Source organism: Tachypleus tridentatus, chromosome 1, assembly GCF_004210375.1.
Source record: "Tachypleus tridentatus isolate NWPU-2018 chromosome 1, ASM421037v1, whole genome shotgun sequence".
NCBI classification, from domain to species: Eukaryota; Metazoa; Arthropoda; class Merostomata; order Xiphosura; family Limulidae; genus Tachypleus; species Tachypleus tridentatus.
In genome coordinates, this window is record NC_134825.1 from 87,656,810 (window position 1) to 87,681,482 (window position 24,673).

Here is a 24,673-nt window from a genome sequence, read left to right on the forward strand (position 1 = left end):
CAAATCACATTATCTTTATTTCTCTAGGAAGACAAAATACTGAAATATACAAGGGAACTGAGAAATCTGATGAACACTCAATTTACTTAAGACTTCTGTGAAGTATAACCTTCTCAAAGTACACAGCTAAAACAACCAGTTCTTTATAAGGAAGGAAAATGAGAAAATAATGCAATGAACCATTCTCTATAAAAAAAAAACATCATTATATTAATGGTGTATAACTACTCACCACTGTGATAATATAGTTTTATTCTACTGCATCCATAAGTTATCTAAGTATCAGCTGTGTTCACTGTAAATTAAATACGTTTGAAGTCTAGATGTGCTGTTGCAAACAATAGCAAAAAAAAAAAAGTACATTTAACAAATTGTAGTCTCACATCATCACTTGAACGGTATATTGTTTTTATTAATTACACCATAATGTGGACAATGCCACAAAACTGTTACAAAAAATCTTTTTATGACAGAAGGATCTTCACCTGTATATGTTACTAGATTTTACTTTGATCAAATAAACTTTCCAAATTTCACTTTTTGAGACATCCATTAATATTTTGAGACTTGAAGCAAAAACAAAATAAGACTCGAAGATAACCAAGACAAATATCATAAAACCAAAGCTATAAGATTACTTTAATCCAAATATACTGAAAAGAAATCAATACCCACTTGCTCATCAACTGACAGGTTGAGAATTATTCATCAAACATTTTTTGAACATCAGTTAACTTTTCTGAAGTTTGTGGATAAATAGGACTGTCCAGTAAAGGACTACAAAGCATAAATTAGATGTAATGGCTAGTAGACTTGCTTTATGATATACTTCACAAATTCTGAAAACTTAAATTTTTCACAATGATACTCATTTAAAATAAGCAACACTAATCTTAGATATCAACAATGATTTGACAGCTGAACATTCTTCTTTCAGCAATAAAAACCAAAAATGTGCTGTTAAATTAGTGCAGTTAATTATTATGCTATATCACAATTATCTCAATTTTATTATTTCTTAATTAATTAAAAAAATTGGATTTTTTTTTAAAAACAGATTTAAATATGGAGAAAAATTCTGAATTACTACCACTAATGCAAATTATTATTTCAACAATGTAATCAAGGTACACATCAATTTTATTTTAAATTGGCTATGTACTCTTCTCTGAGTAAGTCTTGTGCATGTAAACAAAAAGGTAACATTAATTTTCTTTAAAATACAGGTCCAGTCTTAATTTTTCTGTACAGAAAAAAAGATTGGAAAAGTTTCCTATGTTATTAGTTTCATATTCTTAATATACTCAGCAACAGTTTAATGGAAATTGGCTTCTGAAGTAATAAGAATTGAAGACAAAAAACAAACCATTAACAACATATACATCCTCCTCATTAGAGCTTGCGACATTAATGAGAGGAAATGAATTAGTAGTATCTTTTTTGTTCTATATATCAAACATTTATCTTACTTATGCTTATGCCTTGAAGGATATTACCATACAAATATACTTAATTCTATTTCAATCAACTCATTCTTAAATAACACATCTTTCACTTATTGGAATATTAATATCAACAACCAAGCCTAGTATACCACTGAAAACAAACATAAACAGTTATAACATCTTGCAATATTTACAGATTACATTTAAAGGAAGCAAGAAGTTAGATAAGAATGACAAAACCAGAATGCATTTTTAAAAGGGTGCAATTTACCTAACATAATTTTAACAAATCCTAGAAAGAAACTTTACAAGTGATCCCATTGTTATTAAAAATATATATATAAACAGTATTTTTAGCTAGCTGTAATACATCCCACATAATTACTTTGCTCCACTAGCAATAAGTGTTATTAACAAAACAACCATAAAAATATCCCACATACTTTGATTAGGGTCTATAAATAACAGGTAATGGACAATGAGTACTCGGTGATAACTTGATTTTTAAATGTAAAATATACATGTAAAGTTGACATTCTGTTTATTTTCAACTAGTAAACATCTTTGAAAGAGAAAGAATAGAAGTCAGTATTACAAGGTATATGAGTGTAGCATAATAAAACTGTTGATATATAATTTTCTGTTTTTTTTTTCATCATTATAAAGTTTATGATAAAATCATACCTCAAAATGATGTTCATAAAATATGAAATTAACCACGACTTAAGAAAATTACAATATGAAAGTTACATCTACCTAATAGTTTTATCTAGTCATTTCAACACCAACAGGTACTGTATGATGGATTACATTTTGTTCTCAGGTTTGGCTCTGGAATAAAATTTTCTGTAACAATATTGAGAGGTAAAAATTCACATCAACTACCTGCAGAATGTTTGAAAAGAAGCAATGCTACACCAGAAACATCTCTATTTGTTTTCAGTTATATCATAAATGTAATGTAGAAATAAAAGAATCTCCAGAGACTTGGTACTTCTTTCTTTTTTTGAGCTACTACTATGGTTTTGTCTAATGTTGACAACTGTAAACTTTTACTGTAGATTAAAGCAAATTATAATGAATACATTTTCAAATAGTTTTTTTTAAAAGGTTGACTGTTAATTGTTAAAGGTTAATTTTTGTCTTCTAAGTTCCTGTAGTGCAATGAACCTGTCATTTAATAATAATAATGTTATATTTCTCATTGGTTTAATAGGGAAAAAAAAAGTACACCCTTAGCTATATAGAAAACATGTAAAAATGTGACAAAATAATCCACAGTTTAAAGTGGTAAGGAAATTCCAAATCCAAGTTTCATTTTAATAAAATTTCCTTTTCTTCAAACATCATTAACTTATAACTGTTTTTAATAATACGTACTAATTAATCATTAACACAGTATAATTCATTACTACTTAAAAACCTTTAGGGAAAGGATGCTAAACAATTTTTAGGGCTAAAGTGAATTTTAATTCCCATTGAAAAAAGTTTCAATGTTTGTTTACTAAGCTGCATGCTCGAGTAAAATACATTCTTAAGCATTTAAGTTTTTAAGCTTACTTTTTAACCCAATTAAATGTTTACCTCTATATACTATTACATGCTGCATACATAAATGTTTAACTATCCAACTTTAAGTAACACAGTTAGATAGTTGAAACATAATTTTAAAACAGTGATAACTCCAATGAAATTGAAGAAATTAGTGAAGCCTAACCAATATGAAGCCATTTCTATAAACATTTCTGTGGGTAACTTGACAAAAAGATAGCAATGAGAAGTAATACTCTTGGGAGAAATTATTAACAGTTTCACAAACACTCATAAAAGAACATGAAACATCTATATTTCACAGATCCAAACAGTCTAAGAACTTTTGTTCTACCATCTTATTATTTTGAAGTAAGTTATCTTTATTTTTTGTTTAAAAAATATTTTTCCTCTGCATAAATACCAAACTACACATCCAAGGATGTATCAGAGACAATTAAAGGAAAGACAAAGTGTAAAACAGTTTTTATCAATGTAGACCTCACACAAAATTAAAATCAAGAGACAAGAGTTTTAGACAAACCTCAGAGAAATAAAGAAATTAAAACAGTTTACGTCAATGTACAGTTCATAAAAAAACTCAATTAAAACCAAAAGTGTCTCAAAGAACCATCAGGGGTATTAAAACCTAAAACAGTTTATACCAATGTTATGATAAAAGCATTCGTAAAGAGTAAGAATGAAATCCATGAAAGACACATCTCACAGAATCCTCAAAAAACAAGAATTTATGAATTCATCTATAATCAGTAGAAGGCCATCCATACAGGTGCATAATTTGTTATCTAGAAGTAAACTTACAAACTCAAAATGCTGTCCATTTTTTTCTCTGAATAATTACAACAAAACCAACAGACAGAAAAGACACATACATGAAATTTTCAAACTGGAAGAACTGAAGATTAAACACATGCAAGAAAATTTGCACACTAAATATTAACTTCTCTATTAAACAAAAAAGCATGACAACAGCAACAAGCATTTCACACCTCTGAGACATCAACAAAAATATAAAACTAACATTTTTTTACTGGATAATTATAAAAAAAGAGCAAGATTCTAATACATCAGAAACTCTACAATAACAGAATTACTTGTTTCAGAGTTGTAATAGTCAGCTTCTTCTTCATATTTATTATAAGTGACACCTCAGTTTTCACTTCTAGATTGCATAGTACAGTTTTCCATCACCCATTAATCAAAAGTATTCATGCCAGCCTTACAAATCATTACCAGAAATTTTTAGATAAGTAACATAGTAATGAAAAAACATCTAACTATACTTATTATACATCAGTTTAAACATGTTAGAGAAATTTAGTATTAACTATAGAAAATCAAAAGTCTAAATTTCAACAATAGACAAAAAATAGTTGGGAAGCAATTTAAAATTCTAGATATACTTGTGTTCTTCCAACTTCAAAATATGTTGTTACATACATTACAAATGCTTTAAACCAATGTAGTAATGCTAAAATCTATTAAAATGTTTTAAATACATGTCAGAAGTAAAAATAAAGAAAAATTACTACTGCTGTTTTTGATTAAAATTTTTTTACAATAAAAGTTCATACAATATAAATACAATTGTTTTATGCATGTATAAGAGTGACTATGTTTATAATGCTTCATTTCTATGTGTAAAAAAATGAACATTTTGGCAATGCATAGTGTTTGTACAAACTAACAACCCATGACATTTAAAGTGAATTACAAAAGTTGAGTGAATTTTATTATTTGGAAGAGTAATGCAAACTTTCAAATAATTTGAATGCTTTGTGAGAAATGATTAAACGATCACAGTTGTTTTATTAAACAAGGTATGAAAAAGGCTATAAAATTCCATCATGTTACTTAAATAAAATTTAATAATTACAATTGATGATAACAAATCAACCAAATTTAAAATAAATTGAACAGGTTTAAGATATGCAGAAAAGTAAAATCTGACAAATCACCCTAGCAACAAATACCATTATATTTGTTACCTTTAATATATACAGTTTTAAATCAAAAACAAGCTTTAATGATGTAAACTTTCTCAAAATATTTCTACAAATAAGTTGATTTAGTTTAATCTGCACAGTCTAATGGCCCTGAAATATTTAATGACAAGGAACTAACTTTTTAGAAAATAAACATTTTGGAGACAGCTTGACTGAATAATGAATAAAATTTTATTATAAGTGTACAACTTTTCAACAAGATTATGTCATCCTTAATTACAAGTAGTTTACACAGACACATAAATATGTATATAATATAGAACAAAGAGGTCACATGACCAGAAAATACTTCACAACTCAGATAAGGATCCCTGAGTGTTGGATTAGGGTGGGGTTATTTTGTTCAATAAGAACAGTTTTCTTCATTCTGCATTTTGGTGTTTAGTCCTTTGTTTAAAATTATTGTTTTGTATAGATTTTCTGTGTTTTTTTTAGCTTGATTGGTGGTAAACATAAAAGGGTTTTTATGTTCATTGAATCTGGTTTCCAATTTTTTTTTCCCCAAAAAAACACCACCACATTATATTGCAGTTTACTGTTTATCCCTGACATCAGTTCAAAAAGAATCAAGTCTTGGAGAAAACTGAGATTAAATTCATTCCAAAACCCAGCCCCAAACTAAAACCATTATTAAATAAAAGTTACACAGAAACTCAATACCAATGTCATTTATAAAATAATGTGTGCCCATAATTTTACATTAGAGAAACTGGTAGAAAATTGGAAACCAAATTTACTCAACATAATAACAATAATAAAAAAACCCTTTCATGTTTACTACCAATGGAACTCAAAAACAACTAAAAAACTACAAAAAATGAACTATACAAAACTCTGTAATTTTAAACAAAGGACCAAACATCAATAAATGCAGAATGAAGAAAACTGTCTTAAATGAACAAAACAGTCCCACTCTAAACCACCATTATGGGGTACCAAGATAACTTAACTAGGATGTGAAGCATGAGACATTTTTATTCCATATTATATATATATATACATATATATATTCATCTGTCTCTGTAAACTAATTGTACCCAAGAGTGACACAATTTTACCAAAATGTTTTACATTCATAATAAGGTTTTCTACATTACTCAGTCAAGCCAAATATTACTCAGTCAAATGATTATTAGACCCTGAAATATGTTTTAACTACAAAGCTGAAGTAAAATGATGTGGGTAAAAACAGATGTAACTTTTCTAAGAATGCTAAAAATCAGAGTCATACCAAAAACATTTCAAGACTAATTGTACATTTAAACAGTTCTGTACATATTTTGCTGTCACTTTACCTGATGAAATATTTACAAGTACTGATATTTGGTGTTTAAAGCAACTTAAGTTTCAACTGATCAATAACCATGATTTTCCTCATAAATGCAAAGGTATTACTTTGTACACATACAAACCTTACATTCACTTAGCCAAATCAAAAGAAAATTCAGATTTACATGTTAACTTATTAAAAAATATAAAATATTAGTAAAAAATCTTTGTTGAACTTTAAGAAACTCAAATTCTTTAAACAAATATGAAAAATCATAGATTCCTAAGGATAAAAGGAACCCATCTTTGTGACTAATTAACTAAAAAATCTGACAAAAATAACAACAACAGAAGGTTAATTGCCATTATATGAAATCAAAACAGTTTTGCAATGTAACAATGTAAATATCAAAGATGTAATATATAAATAACAAATTCTTCTCATAATGAATCTGCTGAAAAGTTCATTTTGTAAATAAAGTCATACAGAAAATGATAAATTCTCAATTTTCAAAAATGTACGGAAAAAATTCCTTAATGATCACCTTGTTTACTATAAATAGTATAATAAGCATGAACAAAAAACATATGTTTAAGAAGTCTTCTTCTTGATGTTTATACACATGTCAACAAGCATTCTTTAATAGTAAAGAAATGCTATACTATGAATTGTTGTGGTCAGTAAAATCTAAAATGAGCTTTAATATTGCTCAGGAACATTTGACAAACAGCAGTATACAAACCATTAACAACAATAATGGAATTGATACAACAAATACCAGTTGTAGTAACAACATACTTGACAATCATAGATGCTACTGCTGCATTTTGTTAACAACTGTCCAAATGGAGTGATTTAAATATAACCTCCATACTAACCAGTGGCAAGAATTAAACACTTAACCCTACTACCTTCGTATGTGTATAACAAATGATAACATGACCAAACATTAAAATATCTAGGGATTAACCAAACTGAATGCAGTTTCAGCACCAGCATCTGATAACAACATAGTGAATGCTATTTTGATTGATATAAACTCTTAATATAAGTAATTAATAACAATAAAATAATGTCTTTTTTTTCAGGGAAGCATTGTGAGAAATAATAAGGACGTGTTGGAAATCATGCAATAACCCTCCTAACCCAGATCACTAAAGGGTCTTATTAGTAAATACAGCCAACAAACTTGCAACATAATGAAAAGTCAAGATGATGGACGAAATTGACTGGATCCATCAATGGAGAGCTCCAATGGAATTTTGTCGAGCTCTCTTAGCTTCTTCTTCACCAATCTGCTGCTCAATGAGATATTGTGCAGTGCTAACTGAATTAGGGGATCCCATTACTGTCACAATTCTATTACGAGTTCCAGGTGCAAAAATTCCTTTCTTTGAAATCTGAATATTTGCACCACTAAATCGCTGGATTTCAACAAGAGACTTTCCTCTTGGACCTAGAATGGCACCTACAATATTTTCACCTACTTCAATTTCTAGCTTGTTTGATTCAAATCCTACTTGATCACTTGGAGTGGGACTTTTTTGGAGAGAAGATGATCCAGAACTAAAGCTTGTTCCAAGACCAAACGAGTTGTTATTGATGGGTAAGTTAGGCACTCCTGGAGATCCTAAGGCAGGTGAATTTCTTCGAAAGGGGTCATAAATTGCTTGATCTGTTTGAAATGAGTATCTTTCACCTGATCTGCTTATTGTGGGTGAGGAAAACTTTGGACCAAGTCCTAATGCAGATATTCCATTCCCCATGCTGCCACTAAGATTACCAAACATGTTAGATGTTCCTCCCATTGGTCCAGTAGAAGAAATACTTGCAGGACAGGAACCATCTATAGCAGGAATTGCAGTGCTTGAAGGAAACATTCCTTGATTGGTTAATCCACCTAGGGGTAGAGCAGCACAACTACTAGAAGCAGGTGTTCCAATTCCCATATTATTCATCATTGGTCCTCCCCCCATGCTATTTAACATACTTCCTAAACTGAGTCCTAATCCCAGTACCCCATAATTTGCGAGTGTATGCATTGCTGCTGTGATCTCTGCAGTAGCCTGGTCTGAGTATCCATTTCCTCCAAGCATTGCTTTAATATTTTCAATTAGTTGAGCAATGCTACTGGAAGCACCAATACCCATTCCCATCCCAGATGAAAATGGCATCACTCCACTTGGATTACCTACTCCTTGGGGACTCCCAAAGTTGTTGTTCATAGTCGGACTTAGACTATTCAAGCTGCCATTGGAACTGTAGCTAGTGTTGCTTACACTCATTCCACTACTTCCTTGGATATTACTAGCAGCAGCAAAAGGTGAACCAGTAGGATTAAAATTTGCTACAGGCCCAGATGTTTCTGAATAACTAACATTCAAACAACTACCACTCTGGGGATCTTCAATAATTTTACCCAAAATCATTTCACAGGCTTTTTTGTTATTTTCAACTTCACCAATAACTGTTATACAACGTTCAGCCAAAGCATGATCTTTTGCTTTTTGAGATATCTGAACATATGCACCACTTTCCTCTTTTATTTGCTTAACGTAGCTTCCTCCCTTCCCTATGATCATTCCAGCAGTGCTGTTAGGAACCAGTATTTTTACCTATAGAAAATAATAACATTTGACATTGTAACTATAATGTATTTGCCATGTCAAATAACTTAAATTATCCTTGAAATAAGTATATAATTCTCAGTAAAAAGTTGTTTTTTTTCCAAACACACAACATAATTTCCTTAGTTTATATGGGGGAGCTAAGAATGGTCATTGGTTCAGAAAAAGTATTCAGAATTATGTTGTTTAAGATTTTATTAGATCTTTGTGACTGAAAGATTGAAGTAAAAATCACTGTAATCTGTTTTAAAGAAGAAATGCTGTAGTACTAGAATTTCTGGTTAATACTTTAGGCTGATTATTTCAAAAGGCTTCTACTTTACTAACAGTTAATTTAGTTGTAGCCTTACTTATGAAAACAAAATATATATTTACACATTTCACACTAAAGATTAAATACCACTAAAACAAATTCACCTGTTTTTCCCTTTCTGCAGGTTGTTTGTTGTCAAAATCAATTGCCATTTTAGCATTTGGATCAGGTTTTTCTCTGATTCTTTCCATTATAAATTCATAAACTTGTACAATCCCATCAACACTGCCAGTGACAAGACACACGCGTTCTGTTGTTCCTAGAAGAACAAGTAAAACAATAAACAAAATTTCATGAGTATACACTTCCACATTGCTTAAATGTAATAAATAATGTGTTAAAAATAGAACTTGTGGAAATCAGTCTAATACAGTTATTCACAATAAACTTAAATTATGTACTGAATAATGTGTTAGAACAGACTTAATAAACAAACTAATATGCATATAAGTATGAGCATACATAACTAAAGGAGCTTCCTACTTATATAATCATTTACACAAATGAAACATTGGTTAACAAAAGAAACAAGCACTGATGTTTATCCAGTGAATGATAACATTTTCCTTGATTAAAGACACATTTCTAATAGATACTTACCTCCATACAAAGATAGCTATCTTCATTTTGAAGTTATACTATATGTCTGGGGACTTACATGCCACCAGCCATTTTAAAAATCCCTTCTAAAATTCACATGAAAACATGTGATTTTGCATTACTTCACAAATATTTATTTTGCAGCTAATCCTTCTACGAATAGGAGTGTGACAACACCTCTTTGTGTAAATCCTTCCTATATATTAGCACATGAAAATCTTTATTCTGTGACAAATCAATAAAGAAAGATGTACCTTGAAGAAGAGAGGATGTATGGGAATGTGTAAAGAGATGATTATCTTCTGGAAATACATTTTCAATTAAGGAAAATGTTAACTTCCTATATGATTATCCTCCTCCATACACAAATAACTAGAACCCCAATAATCTCCCTTCAGCAAGACTGCTAAGAAAACCTGTGAGGTGTGACACCCTATGACAAGGGCTCCTAGGGGTACACCTGTGGGAGACCACATCTCTTCCCATCCAGGATATACTCTTCATCTGTTATCAGGAATAAGCTGTGGGAAAAAGGCACAATGATAAGCATTTGTTCATTGTTTCTTTACAGTCATACACTACAGGACCTATGCCTGTCATGGGAGGAGGGCACCATGTTAGACACAATAAGTATGAATACTTATATAACCACTAACCAACCATCAAACTCTACAAGCTCATTGTGGTAGTAGTATGTGCTAGTGATACACCACAGTTAATTTTTAAATAATGTCATTTACTCCACCATCAAGTGCTTAAGGATCACGACATGGCAGGAATAGGAAATATTGTAAATATATATAAGAGCTTGGTATAGAAGTTTTTGTCAAAATTCCACTTGGAGATTGTGATGTCCCACTTCTCTACAAAAACAGACTCCTTGTTCTAAACCCACTGTTAGGTTCCAGTTGGTTAGGATTCTCCACAATCCATGGAACTGGTAAGTGGCAAGGCTCCATTGTGCTCCACTCGAGGGGAGGGGATGACAATTCACATCAGCAAGACCCACAAAATATGCTCAGTTCTCTGTCAGGTACCTACCAGAAAGATCTTTTACTGGAAACAGTGCAATGGGTGACAACAAAATCTTACTTTTAAAAGCCAGCAAGTACTAACAGAGAAGTGGGCAGGTGCATAACTCTAGTACTGACTTTTTCCATAACAGTCCATGGAATGGGTACAATTTGGATTGGACTGGAATGTTGTATAGAATTGCTATAAGTAAAATTCCAGTAGTCTTGTCAAACAGTGGGCACTGATTGAGCCACAGACAGATGGTATGAGTGCTTTCTTTTATCTTAGTTTGGTGCAGATTTCAAGTAAATATACGATGGAAATAACACTAACCATCTAAATGGATCCTATAGTGATTGCAAAGTGTAAAATATAGATACATTAATCTACTGAAAGATTAAGAGTGGATTTAAAATGGCTTTAAGTGGAAGTATAAATCCTAACTGAGACAAGACAGCCAGGAGGTGCAAACAGTGGATAACAAAGATGTGTGGAGTAGTCAGTATGCAAGCCTGGAAAAAAGAAAAGGGTGAGAGAAAATGGGAGGAGAAAAACTGAAGAGAAGAGACTTGAAAGAGGGGCATATGTGTGATATATGAGCTGGTAGAACCAACCCATAATGGGGTAAAAAGAGAGGCCCCAGGCAGAAGAGGGGTCCAAGGTATGAAAGAACAATGAGAGGAACCATAAATGAAGGAAGAGAGTGACAGAATACTGAATAGCCCAGACAGGATACAAGCATCTGTGTGGATCAGAAAGAACACAGAAAAGGGAAATAGAAGAAGAAATAGGAGAAAAGGAGTGATCACTGTCCCTTACCATGTAATGTGAGGGAAGGAAGGATCAGCCATGACAAAGGAGGAGGCAAGTGTGATAATGAGAAAGCAGGAGGGAACAAGGACACAGATATGTGAACAATTGCAATCATCAGCAAGTAAGAAAAGAACTAACATGTCTAGAAAGAGCAGAAATATCTTTTACAGGTTTGATAGGGACCCAAGTAAGAGCATGTAAAATTAGTGATAATCCAGTTAGGCAAGAAGAAGAAAGAGGGGCAATGGATAAGGGAGGATTGAAAGAGAGTAGAAAAAAGCCAGTAAAAAATTATTCTGTGACATCAGCAAAGGTGAAAGATGTAGAAAATGCCACTTGAGACAGAATAGGCATGGAAAAAAAATCCCAAGAAAGAGGAGTGAATATGTTGCAATTCAGTGAAGTCACAGTTATACGTACATTGGCACATGGAAGTGACAGAAGTGAGGCAAAGAAACAACTACATAATTAGTGAGGTGGACCAGATAAATCCCACATGCAATAATAAATGGATGTCACACCATGAAAAAAAGTATCTATAAAGACAGATGAGAAGAGATGAAATGTTGGAAATGGGAAATCAAGGCTGAGACGTGAAGGGATAAGTAATAAAAACCACAGTTGAAATTGCTTGTAATGAACCATCAAAGTAATCCCACAAGGGATGTGCTAAAACAGAACAAGGGTCCGAGGGAGGCAGATATGCAATATAGAAATGATGGGGCCAGTTCTGACTGAGGAAATAGACAGTCAGGGCCAAGGAATAAGGCACAGGAGACCAGAATAGAAGAAAGCTTGTAATGAAGGGTGTGGTAAAGACAAGTTGAAAGCAGAACAACAGAGATAGTAGGGGAGGAATACATTTGTGAGTAGGATGCAGTGATGTTAAAAAAAATAATCTGTGACAAAGTGCAGTATACCCAGAACAAAGCATGTTATGATACTCAACCAAATGGAATAGGCCTGAAACTATGTCTGAACATTATCTTCTGTGTACATGTTAAGTAGTAAGGAAAGAAGAAAAAACACTGTCTACCATGCTTAACAAATAACAGAGTAAATGAAACAGTACACAAAGGAGTAAACTATGTCTAAACATTACCTCCAACGAGTTACAAGTTAAGATGTATTAAACTTCTATATGAGCATATTAAAGAATTAGAAATAAAACTAAACATGCCAAGAAATAATTAACCAAGATGAAGCTTTATTTTCCATGTGTATATGTGAAAAAGTAATGAACTAGATGTAAACATTACTTTCTATGCATATATTAATCCTTATGTGTAACATGTTATAGAGCAACTAACTGTAATGAAACATTAACATCTATTATTATATGGTAAGGAATAAGCAATCACAACTAAACATCAGCTTCTATGTGTACAAGTGAAGAAGTGATGAATTATATTTTACAAAGCATTATGTACTATCTGGTATATATAAAGGACTGTTATGACTGAACATTATATTCTGTGTGGTTCAAGTTAAGGAGTAACAAATGAGATCTAAATGATAATATTGTATGTGGACATGTTAAGGAGGGATAAATTATGTTTAAACAGTACCTTCTATGTGCTACCTTATAAAGCAGGCAGGTTGGTTGGTTGGTTGATTTAGTGTCTTATGGCACAAAGCAGCAAGGCTATTTGCGCCAAACGTCTGATAAAAGGTTAAAAATTAATTTAGTAAAATTCATAAAAGGAAATTAAGGTAAAACAAAACAAAGTTAAAAAAATGCATAAATAGCATAAAACCAATGTTTACATCTAGTCTACAATGTTAAGAAAAAAGCTACAGTAATTCAAGTTGTAAAGGACTTTTTGTAGCATAACTGTAATTATCATAACTCATCAGGAAGACAAACAGATAAGTACAAAAACCACCGTCTGTCACCTGAAGTTCGCCTTTCCAGTCCTGGTTAAGTTATTTAACATTATGGCCATTTTCAAAGAGGAAAGTAAAAAAAGGTTTAAAATACATGTAGCAAAATTATAATATTAACTAGCCAGGATGACTAACGGGTAGTTCAAAGAGCAGCATTAGTCACGTGAAGTTGGCCTTTCCAGTCCTGGTTTCGAGTTATTTAATGTTACAGCCAGTTTCCTATTTCAAATCAAACGAGATGAACTGATTTTTAAAAGGGAGCCACATTAGAAAGATGTAATGTATAAATTAAAAACTTAAATGGCATTAAAAAGATTAATGGCCTTTAAAAAACTAAAAACATTACCAAGGTGGACAATGTCACCATCACCAATAACACTGTCTAACGTTATGGACAAATCTTCAAACAAAACAGGTTTAAAATGGTGCCATCATTGAGAGTTGTAATGATGGCAAGAAAGTAAAATGTGGCTTATTGTGATTTGAGCATTACACAAACTACACACTGGTGCATCAGTTCCAGATAAAAGAAAACCATGAGTTAAAAAACTGTGACCAATGCATAGTCTAGTTAGAACAACTTACTCTTTCTGATCCTTACGGAAGCAAGATGGCCAAAGTCCAAGATAGGGTTTTATTTGGAAAAGCTTGTTTTCACGTTGCTCACTCCAAGTTGATTGCCAACTGGCACAGAGCTAAGCCTTGAATACAGGACCATAGTCCATGTATGGGACAGGCACAGCAGTCATAGTGCCAGAGCAGATAGAAATAGCTGCGGTGTCAGCAAGCCCATTCCCTTGAATACTAATGTGGCCCGGTATCAAGAAAAATTGGATAAAAGTAGATGTTAAAGAGAAATGGGCCAGTCAGTTATGAATATCGTTGAAAACAGGATGTGAACAAACATGAAGTGATTCCATGGCCAGTAGAGAACTAAGCGAGTCAGTATAAATATTGCAGTTTGAGTACTGCTTTGCTTCTATGTGATTCATAAGGAAATACATACAAAATAGTAGGAAGCAATCAGTGCTTTGATGTCATCCAAATTAGAATGTAAACCTCGACAGTTCCACTGTATCAAGGTGGCAATTTTTATTTACATGTAAAGCGAATTGGGTGGAGAGCCCTTCTGTTTACGATCACTTCATTTTTCGTTATTGTCTTTATTTCAGGGAGGTCTATCAACCTCTATGGATCCTGTCCTGGGTCGATTGAGCAGGTCTTTGCTGTTGGAAGGGGATTCCAATGAATGAGGACATAAACGAATGATTGTTTTGAATTTTGGTGTGAGACAAGAAAATGTATCCGAGGAAATGCCTGTACCTGGAATCAAAGGATGTGGATCTTGGGGTTTGTTGAAATGTATGTAAGGGACAGAGATGGGTGTTGAAGTTGATTCAACTTTTAACCATGGCAGTCAAAAGACTTTTCATTTGTTTGGAGAACAATTCTTTTGGAGGCACAGAGAGATCCATCTACACTCCCGCTGTAGTAATGGAACGAAGTGCAGTAGCATACATCTGAGATGAAGTAACAGACAGCAACTTTCAAACCTCAGGATAAGTAATGTTTTGAATCATTTTGAAATGCAGTACCTCTTTTTCTTCTAACCATTTAGGGCAAGAACGAAAGTAGGACAGTTGAGAGCCATTGCAATTGATGCAATGAGGGTCCATTTCACATTCATAGGCATTGTAGGCCTTGCCACCTCAATGAGCACACATCAAGGAACCACAACATGATGTCTTCAATTGACTGAACTGTTAACACTGGAAATTTCTGAGAGGATTTGGAATGTATGGCCATACCTTGCAACCAAGATAACCTGCCCTGATGGTAGCAGGTGGACATGGTGATGAAAATGTCAGGATGAAGACATTGGTAGGCATTGCAATTCCATCTTTGGGAGTAAAGACATGTTTCACTGAAGAAACTCCTTGGGTGGAGAAACCAGCAAGAATCTCTGACTCGGGGATGTTCTTCAAATCCCTCTAAACAATAACTCCTTGTGATGAATTCAAAGTAGCATGAAAAGTAACCTCAATCTGTGTATCCCCAATCACCTTCCAATGCAAGAGGAGTTCACTGTGCGAGATGTGGATGTTTCCACCAATATGTCACTAGAGCAAAGCTTCTTTACTGACTTTGGAGAGCCAGCCAGTCCCTTTAGTCCCTTATGAATGAAAAAGGGAGATATTTGCCCTGAAGGTTTGTCTGAAAGTGAATGCAATATAAGAAAATGAGGTACAACAGGTGGTACAGATGTTGAGGTTTGCCACTCAGAATCTTCAAGATGTGGTCATTTACCTATAGGCTGTTCTTTCACTATTTTATTAAGGTTTTTAATTGGAGTATCCATAATAAGGGAAGGAAAATTTCATGGGCCCACTAACCCAACCCACCATGACAGCCCTATGAGGGGACACACTACAATGTCAAACAAGGACACTGCAGCAACACCAGGGTTTCGTGAACACTATACCCAAACACCAGCATCAGATACAATGTCCACAACACCTGTTGATAACATCCATCACTGGTACTTGGTTGACCCTAGCCTGAGTGGACCAGCTGATTGACCCAAGGGGGGCCAGGCCTCCTCAAGGCTGCCCATCTAGAAGAATTCAAGGCCAAAGTGGTGTGTTAGGGTTGGACCCATCAACCACCAGAATCCTCTCCTCCCCTTCATGGGTTGCCACACATGGCAAACACATGGGTGGATGTTTAGATCCCAGAGGAGGTGAACTGAAAGAACAGAACCTTCCCTAGGAGGGCTCCTCACCATGTACAGGAATCCACACTGAGTGGGAAAGTAAGGAGGACCAAAGCATAAAACAATGGGAGTGAAGTTAAACCTCAAAGAAATATCAGGTGCAGTACAAACTAGTAGGGGAAAAGAAAGTAAATAATGGGTGGTAGGCATATGTAAGGTGAGCAGGAAATTCAAAAGATATTCATTTGGTAGGGAAGTACTGGATAGAAAAAGAACACAAAAAAGTCGTCTTTAATGACTAGTCTGAAAAAAAAAACAAGCAAACAAAATGTGAGGAAGGGATGACTTCAGAGAATACAGGTTACATAAGGACTCCACAGCACAATGCAAGGATTTACACATGATATGTGATCATGCAGTAGTGCAAAAGTGTGTGATTTCTAGTGAATTTTAGGTGGGAGTTTTCAAAAGGCTATTGGCATGCAAGTCTCTCATGCAGACCACACAACTTGAAGAGGAAAATAGTTATTTATGTTGGGAGGTGAGCAGCTGTATCACAATTCTAATAATTTCAAACTTAAAACAGTTTATATTCAGTTAATGTGCAAAAAAATTAAAATTAAAAAGTTATCCAAACATTACAAACCTGGATAAAAATCATTGGCTTTAGACATTTTTATTCTTGTACCAGTCTTTTTCTGTAACTGAGCAACTGTTTCACCACCCTTACCAATGATAGCTCCAGCAGCAACAGAAGGCACCAAAATCTTGAAATGATACGTTCCATTGACTAACAAAAAAAGCAAAAATACTAATATAACTGTCAGAGATACTATCTGTTTGAAATAAATACTGCCATGTAATTTAAAAAAATTAAGTAATCAAATAAAATATATTGTAATGCATACGTATTATTAATAACACTGGTTTACAAAGAAATTGAGGCAAGCACAAAAACAGCTGTTTTAACCTAATTTGGGGGTGCTGAATTCAGATTTGAAATCTGTTTTTACTCATCACCTCTAGATTTTAGATATGCATACTGTACATTTTGTACACATACTGTACATAAAGCGTATATGCATTCAGGGTTAATTTCTAATATTGTGTGACTTATGTCTTCTTTTTTTAGTTATTATGCAATAAATGTAAGTGATAGCATTACATTATATATATATCAAGACGGATTTTGGCAGTTAAGCGTAGCCAACACGTCTCAATCAACAGCCAGTAGTGCACTGGCAGTCAGCGCAGGAGGTTGGTGTCCCTCGACAATTGTGTTACACAATCTTTTGGGTATATATTTGTATTACAATTTCCAACAACGCACATAATTATTATTGCCTTACATATGATTTAATTTTACAAAGTACTGTTGCTTTCTCTGTCTCTGGGATAGTCGAGCTGTATCCCAGCATTACAAGCAGAAAGACTGGGGTCTAGAAGCACTTTCGCTCCTGGCTAACACAGCCAAGGAGAATCCTCTGGTTGACATGAAGAAGGTGCTTCTTCCTCCTCTTCACATCAAGCTTGGTTTGATGAAGAATTTCGTGAAGGCCATGGACAAAAATGGTGCTGCCTTCCAACACTTGTCTACTGTGTTCCCAGGTCTCAGTGCTGCTAAGCTCAAAGAGGGCATCTTTGTCGGACCTCAAATCCGAGAAGTGCTGAAGGATACTGATTTTGAGGAGCTTCTTACCTTAAAGGAACTGAGAGCATGGGAATCATTTAAGTCAGTCTGTAGTGGCTTCCTTAGTAACACACGTGTACCAAATTACCAAGCCTGTATTGAGAAGTTGCTAAAGACTTATGAGGATATGGGATGCCGAATGTCACTCAAAATTCATTTTCTCCATTCCCACCTCAACTTCTTCACTCCAAATCTTGGAGCAGTGAGTGATGAGCACGGAGAAAGATTCCACCAAGACATTACGAAGATGGAGAGCAACTACCAAGGCAAGTGGAACCCCAGCATGATGGGAGACTTCTGCTGGATGTTCTTGCGTGACATCCCGGAGGCAAAATACACCAGATCATCTAGGAAAACACACTTCTAACTGTCTGCGGTACTATGAATTGTGTACATTGTGTCATCCAAGTATATTTATTCCATCAATGTTCTTTATCTATCCTGTTTTATCTGTAATAAGCTGCTGCAACTGTTGAAATAAGCACTTATATACTCTGTATATACTAAAATTAGACTATTTAAAAGCCAGAAAACTAGAGGTGATAGAGCAAAACTGTTTATAAATTTGAATTCAGCACACCCAAATTAGTAAAAAACACCTACTCACATTCTTGCCTCAGACAAAAAATATTTTTTTTGTAAACCAGTGTAATATTCACATCACTGGAAAGTAAAAGATCTTGACTATTAAATTATTTTTGTACGTATTAATAGTAAATAAAAAAAATTTAATATTGCACTCAGTATCTTTACATCAACAGAAAAAATATACTCATTATAACATTTGTGTTATATTAATACTTACTATGAATTGAATGCCTTATTGATGATTGTGCATTAAATGATCTGTATTAAATAGCAACTATTTTCAAATTTCAGTTACAATTCTTATTTGCTCAACAATCATTTTTGTATTCATTGTATATACTAATAATGCCAAAGATTTCACTTGGAAAAATCAATATCAAACCTTCTCTTTACCTATATCCTTTTTGTATCAAAATATACGTGACAGTAATTTGCAGTTGCATTTAATGACTGAGTTAGGCTCTGAATAAACTGTATATAAGCAATATACAATACAAAATATGCCTCTCAATAGAAGATGGCCACACTGAAAATGCTAACTTTGCCAACTCTTAAACACATATTGGTACATGAATATCCAGGCTTTCAAGATCTATAAATGTGTGATATAAGACTACAAAGTGAAAACATCTCTTCTGGGATGTCTTACATCTGAATATCTCATACATTTATATATTTACATTAAAAATATATTTCAACAGGTACTATTCTTGATCAGTGCTTCTCTTTATATGCAAAAATTCGTTTTCATGCCACAAGTCTCACACTCCCACGTACACTATGATCAACATGGTTCAACTGCATCTTCCATGTAAACCAACAACCCTTCACCAACAGGAGTGCAATGCATGCTCCTGATGCATGTGACTCCTTCTATTCAATTATACTAAACTATCAGTTCATCAATGTGCAAAAAATGAAGCACTGGTTTTCATTGAGGAAGGGTAGGAAGTGTGAGAGGAGGTAGGTACCTACTGGAAACACATTTTCATTGTAGAAAAATAATGACTTCTGATATAGCATATTACATAAATAGCTAGAACCTCACACTGGATAGATGGAGGGACTGGTCACAAGAAGCATCCAAAGAACCTGAGTGAGGAAAAGGAAATAAAACCAACACACCTAAGAAATTATGTTGATTTTGTCCAGCTCTAATCCAAAACCACTAACTAGGAACCGGCATTCATGTGATGGGAGGATGAGAGATCCCAATCTAAGTGGCAAACTGCAGTGTAATGGATCTAATCTCAAGCAACATCATCCTCTGAACAGGACCACACACAAAGGTTGCATTTGGAGCCACTGGGTCTCACTGCACAAAAAAGTATTGCATTTATAAAATATAAGCATCCTCACCCTCTGGGGCCCACTGCACCAAGGTGGAGAGTATCTATTTGTAAATATACATATCATACAGCAGATAAGAATGCACAGAAGTTGAAGCTCATCACCATCCTCCAGAACCCACTGCATGCAAGTGGATTGCATCTAAAAAATATAAACCACTTCAAACTCTAGACAAAACTGCACAGAATTAGGTGAACATTATGGACAAAATAAAGTGGAGAGTATGGAGGAATGCCAACACTGGAAAGAGTTCAACAGGTGATCACACAAAACCTTACTTTGAAAAGCAGACAATCCCTGATTTATTTAATTGAATGGATAGCCAGGACAAGCAGTTATCCCCTTTTACTTTACTCATGTAGTCCATAGGTGAGAACAGTCCATAAAGGGTATGCTATGAAGCAAACAACTAGCAAGGAAACTTAGGAGCAATTTTGCAGAACACTCCATCTTAGCAGTACAGTGTGAATTTGAAAAATATAAAGCATACCTGGACAAACAATGCTCATCACCAAGTGGGTTGGTTAATTAATTGACTGATTGATTGGTGTTTTATGGCACAAAGCAGCTAGGCTAGCTGCACTAAACATCCAGTAAAAGTTAAAATTAAAGTAAATTTAGTAAAATTCATAAAAGAAAATTAAGGTAAAACAAAACAAAGTTCTTAAAAAAATAAATAAATAGCATAAAACCTATGTTTACATCTAGTCTACAGCGTTAAGAGAAAAACTACAGTAATACAAGTTGTAGATGACTTTCTGTGGTATAACTGTAATTATCATAACTCACCAGGATGACTAACAAGTTAAAAAAACACCATCAGTCACCTGAAGTTTGGCCTTTCCAGTCCTTGTTTCATGTTATTTGACTTTACAGATATTTTCTAATTTCAAATCGAACTAGATGAACTGTGATTCTTAAATGGGAATCTCATTAAAAAAGGTCTAATACATAAATTAAAAAAACTTAAATGGCAATAAAAAGATTAACAGCCTTTAAAAAACTAAAAACATTTCCAAGATGGACAGTGTCACCATCACCAATAACACTGTCTAACATTATGGATAAACCTTGGGACAGAACATGTTTAAAATGGTGCCATCGTTGAGAGATGTTGTCTTTGAGAAAGGCTTCTCTGATTGATCTTTCAAGTCAAATCAGGTGGTCCATGGTGGAGCACTGTTGTCAGAACCCACACTGGGTGGGTGAGAGGAGGTTGTTTGATTTGAGGAACCAGACAAGATAAGCATTAACCATCCTCTCTTAGGTCTCACAGAAACAGCTCATCAAAGCTATTGGACAGTAGTTTGAAGGAATCTTGGGATGCTTCCCAGGCATAGAAAAAGGTAGGACAATAGCCTGGTGCCAAGCAGCAGGAAAAACATTCTCCTGCCAGATCTGATTAAAAACAATCAGATGAATAGCAAGAAAAGCAGGAGGTAGATGGTGCAGCATTTCGTAGTGTATATCATCAGATCCAAACAATATACTGCCAGACTGATAAAGGGCCAGTTTGAGTTCCACCAGTGTAAAGGGATGATTATAGTCATAGAGACAATCAGCTTGAAAGGAAAGAGGTGATCGCTCTGCCCGGGTCTTGATGATTAAGAAGGTGAAGGATGAAGCAAAAGTGCCAGATACTTGGCAAAAGCTTTCACCTAGAGTATCGGTGATGCTCTGAGTATCAGATAGTTCATGGCCATCAGAGAGCAAGATCGAGAGGGGGAGGAGAATTATATTGTCCAATGATTTTTCGAATATGACTTTGAAACTGGTGATAGAAGATATGCTGGTTGTGAACTTAATCCAAGAGTCCTTCTGGCTTTGATACCTTATGCACTGAGCATGTGAATGGGCCTGCTGGAAAGTGATGCGGTTTGAGAGTGTGGGATACCAACAAAAAGTATCCCAGGCCCATTTTTGAGTCTTCTGTGGCTGGTGGCAGGCAGGATTCCACCATGGATGAGGATATCATGGAAACCATCTTGAGGTTTTAGGAATACAATGAGCAGCTGCCTGTATAATATAGTTAGTTACTGCTGCCACACAGTTGTCTATTAATGGCTTACAGATGATGGCAGGATCAAGTTCTGAGGGAGCAGTAAAAGAGGGCCAGTTTGCTTCATTCAGCTTCAACCAGGACACACGGGTCAGGTGGCATCAACCATGGCCAGTCTCTCTCAAAATTACAGAAAAATTATCACTGCCTCATGGGTTATTGTCAACCTTCCATGAAAAGTGGGAGAATCGTGAAGGAGAGCAAATTGAGAGATCAATAGCAGTGAAGGACAAAGTAGGTGCAAAAGAATAAGTATAAGAACCAGTATTAAAAAGAAAAAGCTGTGATCAGAAAGTATATGCTCTACAGAGTAACCCCTCCCATCAATTTCAGCACTTCTCCAGAAGGGATTATGTCCATTAGAGTCTCCCAGGATTAAAAAAGGAGACAGCAACTGTCTCCATGTTGATGTTATCTATGACATGTTGATCAACCAACAGTTCCACCCTTCCATGCACTTGTCCATCACACAGCCTGTCATTTCTGTACAAACAAAACTGCTGAAAGGTGACTGTATCTGCAGGTTTCATAAATGTATCCTGTAAAAAAAGACATACAGGATGGTAGGAAGCAATCAGTGCTTTGATGTCATCCAGATTAGAACATAAACCTTGACAGTTCCATTGTATCGAGGTAGCCATTTTTATTTACATGTAAGTGAATTGAGTGGAGAGCCCTTCTGTTTATGATAATGTCTTTTTTACTTTATTGCCTTTATTTGAGAAGTTTGTTGACTCCAGGGATCCTGTCCTCGGTCGATTTGGCAGGTCTTTACTGTTGAAAGAAGAGTAAAGTGGCTGAGGATGTGAACGAATGATCATTTTGCGTCTTGGGTGGGAGAAGATTTACCTGAAGAAATGCCCATACCCAGAACCAATGGAAGTACATTTGGGATTTGCCAGAATGTATGTTAGGGACAGAGATGTGTGTTGACTTTGATACATCAACTTTTTTAACCATGGAGGTCAAACAGTTTTCATTTGGTTTGAAAATGATTCTTTTGGAGGCACAGAGAGATCCATCTGCACTCCCACTGTAGTAGTGGAATGAAGTGCAGCAGTATACATCTGAGATGAAGTGGTGGACAGCAATTTTCGAACATCAGGATGTTTTGAATCATCATCAAATGCTGCATCTCTTTTTCTTCTAACCATTTAGGGCAAGAACGAAAGTAACCCAGATGAGAGCCATTGCAACTGATGCAATAAGGGTCCATTTCACATTCATAGGCATTGTACTTGTTGCCACCACAACAAGCACACATCAAGGAACCACAACATGATGTCTTCAATTGACCGAACTGCTGACACTGGAAATATCTGAGAGGGTTTGGAATGTATGGCCATACCTTGCAACCAACATAACCTGCCCTGATGGTGGCAGGTGGACGTGGTGATGTAAATATCAGAATGAGGACACTGGTAGGCATTGCAATTCCATCTTTGGGAGTGGAGACATGTCTCATTGAAGAAACTCCTTGGGTGGAGAATCCAACAAGAATCTCAGAAGGACCAGACATAGAGTGGCATAAATGATAGAAATCACCATGGAATAAAGAAGAATAGAAGAAATAAACAATGGAACAGATGGGTAGCAAATGTTGTCACTGTAAAATTGTCTGAGTGGATCATGACTCCTCATTTCCGTACAAAAGGCAGAAAGTGATTCAAATTACATTGTTTGGAAGCTTCCTGCTGACTGACCCTAATTCCCAACCATGTAGAGAAATATCCTTAAATAGATGCAAATTCAGATGAGGTGGAGAAATCAGTACACCTGTGTGCATGTTATCCTTGTTCATCCATCAATGCAGGTCATCTAAAAGGGAATGAAGAGAATGTAATTAGAGAGCCCAAAGGATCACATGCATAATTCCATTCATTTTAAAGAGTCAAATTAGAGAAGGTTGGGCCCGACTAAGGTGGGTGTGGGAAAAAGACACCTAAATGGATAACATTCCCATTACTGGCCAAATGCATCCCTACCAGTACTGTTGGCAACAGTGAAAGCTACGTTTAGAAACACGACAAATAGTTGAACCACTAGTGGTAGGAATAGGTAAAGAAGGGGAAGGTACAGGACAGGAAAATGTAAGAGCTTAGAATGAGACAAATGAGCAACTGAAGATGAAAGGGTTGAATGTTATCTCATAGATTCCACCCATGGTTTCAAAGACTCAACTATTTTTCCAAAAACAGACTGGCAGAGATAAGAAGTCATCAGTAATCCCTAAGATAAGTGGACAGTAGACAAACCTGTGACAAGACAGTATCCCTCCCAATAAGAGCCCAACAGCAAAAACCATGTGTGAAGGTATAGAGCTTAAGAGAACAATCGTGCTACCATGGAAGTAATAAGGGAAAAGATATTCTCCAAGGAAGGGTAAAGGCAAGACAAAGGTGGGAAAAGTGTGCATGGAATAAAGATATAGAATTTTCATAAGTCAAAAATGTCACTAACTATTGGAAGTCGAGAAAAAAAGCTGATCAGCCTGATGATATAAGCTTAGACATGATGATCCAAAGCATGTGAAAGGTGAGGGAAGCTAACACTCGCTTCTCAACTGAGAAACAAAATGCTCATAATGAGCCTTCATGTCAAAAGGAAGAAAACAAAATACTCTGAGGAAAAGATGTCATGTAGTAAGGAAGGAATAGGATCAAAAGAAAACAAGGAAAGAGATAAAACAAGACCACATCTGAGAAATTATATCTAAAAAACTAAGTTATGGTTAGTATCTTCCTCAT

The 24,673-nt window shown here is 34.7% G+C and overlaps 1 protein-coding gene across 2 annotated transcripts in view; it reads right to left on the reverse strand.

The window, feature by feature from the left end:
• Positions 1-24,673, reverse strand: part of LOC143255002 (RNA-binding protein Pasilla-like) — a 39,864-nt gene continuing 15,191 nt past the window's right edge. For both annotated transcript variants that reach the window (XM_076509987.1, XM_076509976.1), the window contains exons 2-4: positions 16,886-17,029; positions 9,317-9,471; positions 1-8,887 (exon numbers count right to left, since the gene is read on the reverse strand). In XM_076509987.1, the coding sequence (XP_076366102.1) occupies positions 7,511-8,887; positions 9,317-9,471; positions 16,886-16,913 (1,560 nt within the window). In that variant the 5' untranslated portion in view covers positions 16,914-17,029 and the 3' untranslated portion in view covers positions 1-7,510. The remainder of the gene's footprint in view (positions 8,888-9,316; positions 9,472-16,885; positions 17,030-24,673) is intronic.